The sequence below is a fragment of the Metarhizium robertsii genome (assembly GCF_000187425.2).
Source record: "Metarhizium robertsii ARSEF 23 chromosome Unknown MAA_Scf_3, whole genome shotgun sequence".
In the NCBI taxonomy this organism is placed as follows: Eukaryota; Fungi; Ascomycota; class Sordariomycetes; order Hypocreales; family Clavicipitaceae; genus Metarhizium; species Metarhizium robertsii.
In genome coordinates, this window is record NW_011942171.1 from 2346974 (window position 1) to 2351506 (window position 4533).

The 4533-nt window shown below is 50.0% G+C and overlaps 1 protein-coding gene across 1 annotated transcript; it reads left to right on the plus strand.

The window, feature by feature from the left end:
* Positions 1-2450: 2450 nt before the first annotated feature.
* Positions 2451-3956, plus strand: MAA_10964 (uncharacterized protein; the record flags this gene model as incomplete). The annotated part of the gene is made up of 3 exons (XM_011412909.1): positions 2451-2707; positions 2759-3058; positions 3119-3956. 3 exons carry the CDS (start codon positions 2451-2453, stop codon positions 3954-3956), a joined length of 1395 nt encoding a protein of 464 aa, XP_011411211.1.
* Positions 3957-4533: the final 577 nt, after the last annotated feature.

Consider the following 4533-nt stretch of genomic DNA (forward strand, 5'->3'; position numbering starts at 1 on the left):
AACGCTTGTCTCCTCAAGCGTATTAGACCCTGTTCTTCGCCGACCACAAGAGGCCAGTTGAGGTAAGACATGCCCACAGAGGACGTGGGGAGATGGAGAAGAGATGGGCCGACTCAACCGTGCTGGCTGTGATGGGAAAAGAAAAAGGCAAACGTTTGACACCATCCTGACAAAGTTTACAACTCAAAACTCCACCATCAAGAGGAGTAGACCGGGATGGGACAAACATTGTACTAGCATATATGTACATTGTACAGCTCAGGAGCTCCGCGGCCGGTTCCGAGTCTCCGAGTTGTTCTATTCTCGTCCAGGGCAGCATCATAACTTGGGCACTCGAACTGTCTCGAGCTTGGTCTGGCTCTGCTCATCCCTGGTCGATTCGTCCGTACCTGACTACCTGACCAAGTGGCCTACAGTGACTGTCATGCTGTACTCGAAACTGGATTGCTCAACCGGAACCACAAACTCTGGATCCGTCTGAACCCGAAACGAACTGCTCCGGCCGCAGGGATAGCTCGAAATCGGGACAAAGAAGCAACTGAGTGCCAAACGACGACGCGAGGTGGGATGCTGTCGCTGGGAGAATTCCACCTGCAAGTTGCCGTTTTTGGCCCGGCAAGCAAACAATCGCAAAGTTTGCCGTCTGCTTCTCATGGCTCCAACTCGCATCCACATGCGTGCCGCCGAGACGACGGAAGCGTGCTCCATAATGATGTCAGTGCAGAGAACAGGCAACGAAGCCAACCAAAGCCGGCAAAAGCAAAAGAGAAAAAGATGAAGCAAAGAACAGTTGAATGCCGTGGACCAGCTTTCCCCAGAATGGTGGCACTCTTGACTCTTGTTGAGGGGGTTCAGCCAAGACTTCTCCAGGGACAGACTTGCTGGCCTCCACCCGTCATGGCTAAACCCTAATCCTGCGGCTCTGATTCGTCGACCTTGTCTCTGATGCTTTCCATGTTCCAAGCCTGGACATGGACAATATGTTGTATGTACATTATTGTAAATCCTGTTCCCCTGTTGACAGTCGGAGCGATAGGGCGTTGCCTGTTATTTGGAGGGTCCTGACAGGCTCGCGCAACGCTAAGCCCGGATTTACACACAGTCAGTAGTACTTACATTACCCGAAGGCCAACGGACAAACGAGGCCGTCATTAGAGAGAATCCACCCCCGTTGGCAGGTTCGGTCCTCCAACACCGACCGACATGGAAGTCTTCATCCCCCCACATGCCTCACACTCAAGTTGACTCAACTCAGACAAACTTGACTCTGTTGTTCAACGAAACAAGGGCAACCTCGGACTTGTAGCCGCTTTCCACTCAGTGCAACCCAGCAAGCACAAAACTACTACTACATACATCCATTCTGGCCGTACACCCATCTGCCGCCGCCCACGGTCCCAGATTCTGGGTTTATAATGCAACACGGTCGTGTTCCTTTTACCACATCTGCATGGACCCTTGCTAAACCAACCTCTGTGCCTGCGTCCATGCTATGCACCCTTGTTACCCTTGATATCCTTGTCAGCCTGGCTACAAGAGGCGGCTACCGGACGACGCCACAACATACAAATGTGTACACAGAGTACGGAACACAGACGACACAGACTCCCTGAGGCTCCTGTCAGTCTCCCGGGCAGAAAAGGTCCAAGCATTCAGTCTCTCAGTTGGACGAGTATAGCCAATGTCCATGTTGCCGGACTGGCTCCATATATTGGCCTGTGCCATTCATTGCCCACGACTTGAGAATTCTAGTCAGTTTCATCCATTCCTCTGCCGCACGCGTAGAGATTGGCAAAACACAGCCCTCCTTCATTCTTTTGTTGTCATTACCAATCGTCTTCCCTAGACGTGTGGTTGAAGGCTTTGTCTGGGAAACGAGTGGCTCGATGCTGCTCGAACTCCATCAACGGCAAGTCTGATTAGCCGAAACAGATATCCATCTCTTGCAGATCGGGCAGGACATGCAAAAGATTTTACGAATCCTAGATAGAGCCCTCAGTCTTCGTCCATTTCTCCACTTCTTGTCTCATCCCAGCCCATTGGGTTGTTTTTACCTGGTCTTCATTCGACAAAAGATTGCCCACTTCCAACGATTGAGAGTAGATGCCGAACCTGGGGCCATGATCTTGCCTGGCTCTAATTTTACAGGTCCCCTCACTCTTCTTACTATCAGATTTCACTTGCACTCAATTGCCGGTTCATCTCATGTCCTTTAACGACTCACATCAAGTATTAAACAACCAGCCTTCCCGGCTCTCGAGTATAACGACGGACCCGCGAATTGACCCTCGAGCTTCTCTACTCTAGAACTACGACGTCACCTGGGCCTCTTTTCCAAGGCGGTTGGAAGCACTCCGTTGGCATTCTGTTGGCTCATTGTGTTATATGGACCCTGTTTCCAAGAACACAGTCAACGACCGAGTGCTTCGTGCCACGAGCGGCCTCCGACAATGATTGGTATGAACGAGAGTCAGCTCAGGGCCATTAGTGCCATTGAGAGAGCCTGTTCAGTCTTGTCGCTTCTGGGCTGTCTCTTCACCATTGTTACTTTCTGCTACTCACGATCCTTTCACAAGCCAATCAACCGACTGGTGTTTTATGCCTCCTTTGGCAACATGTTAACTAATATCGGAACTTTGATGTCACGAACCTTCTTGGAAAACGGTACTTCTTTTGGGTGCCAATTTCAAGCCTTTCTGATTCAACTGTACGTTGTCGATTTTCTGACTAGCCGCATCACGAACCTATTTATATCAAGAGTTACTAACGTCCCCCCCCCCCAAAACTACAGATTTATGCCTGCAGATGCCTTTTGGACTTTGGCTATGGCTATTAATGTTTATCTTACGTTTTACTTCAAATTTGATGCCGAACGCCTTCGACGCATGGAAATCGCCTATTTAATTGGCTGCTACGGCATCCCATTCGTGCCCGCCTTTGTCTTTCTTTTCATCAAAGACCACGATGGAGCACGTGTTTACGGAAATGCTTCACTGTGGTGTTGGATCTCCTACGACTGGGATCTCCTTAGAATTGCAGCCTTTTATGGCCCTGTCTGGTACGTGGTCATGGCCCCGAATCATGCTGAACTTCACTCTCGTTAATACAAGCCATCCAGGATTGTGATTCTGATGACATTTTTCATCTATATACGAGCCGGGCGTACCATTTATGAAAAGCACAAGCAGCTTCGAGGCTTTAACTCGTCCGACCCTGACCCTCTTTCAGTCAACGGCGACGCCATCTCCACCGTCAAGACCACGGAGATTACCGTCACAAGCGAGGTAGCGGGAGAGAGGGGAATGCAGCTCGCCAGCATGAATCGTCAAAACTCCAACTCTGTGCAGAGCACGAGGAGTCCCAACGGAGCGTACACAGTTCACATCTCAGCGGACTTGAATAACACTGCCCAGACCTATGACGAAGATGCCCTGCCCATTCAAGGAACGACACTGCAACATACATCTACGGTGCAACTTGCTCCTCGACGACCAGCCAACATTAGTCGTCGACGCAACCATGAGCTGAACAACGCGGCCTGGTCATATACCAAGTGCTCTATTCTCTTCTTCACAGCAATTCTCATCACGTGGATCCCGTCGAGCGCGAACCGAGTGTATTCTTTTGTGAATGACAAGGATGTCTCTGTTACTCTGGAGTTCATGAGCGCCTTTGTCCTTCCCCTCCAAGGGTTCTGGAACGCCGTCATCTACGCCGTGACGTCCTGGTCGGCGTGTCAAGAGCTCCTGGAGGATCTGCGGTGGAAGAAAAGACCAAGTGTGTCCGAGTTAATTGACGAGAGAAACGGTCGCGACAAAAAGGATGCCGCAACACCCCCCCGTAGCCGGAACGTGCTCAGGTCCCCTCCCGGCAGCTCCAGGACTTTTGCGTCTGACAGCACGACAGAGCTGGCCAAGGCTCGGGCTCATTCAGCTGATGGCAGCCGTCACTGCTGAGGTGTTGCAGCGCCATAATACGAAACGAAATCCCCGACACTATTGTAATATCATTCTTCATTCTTCTTCATTATGGTTGATGTTGATGTAATTAGCTACTATTATCTGTTTATTCCCACTTTTACGACCTGCTTCGACTCAAAATTCTAATATGCGTTCTCTGGCATGATCCCGGGAAGAGTGTCTGTTTCTGGTAAACAGAAAGGGGGGAGCTTGCTCTATGACCGTCAAGTCCCATTTCATCGGAGTCTTTTTTTTTTTGGATCCAGGAGTCTGGTTCCTGTACTTGGAGATAGATACCTTTGTAGCACAGAAACACGTGCTACTCCTCTGATGAAAGCCGCGTGTGCTTTGGATAAGCTGTTTTGGATTTTGGTGTCGTGTATTGTACATGGCCAATCTTGGATATGGACATGATACATGTGTGAAGCAGCAACGAGTTTAGCCGGCATAAAAAAAATCAGAGCTTCATTGCGTACGATGGCGAAATTAGATTGTATTGAGACACAACAGATGATGTTTCTGCTCTTGTGGAAGCAGGCCGTCTGCGGCTCGTGTCAGGGACAAACCATGCAGA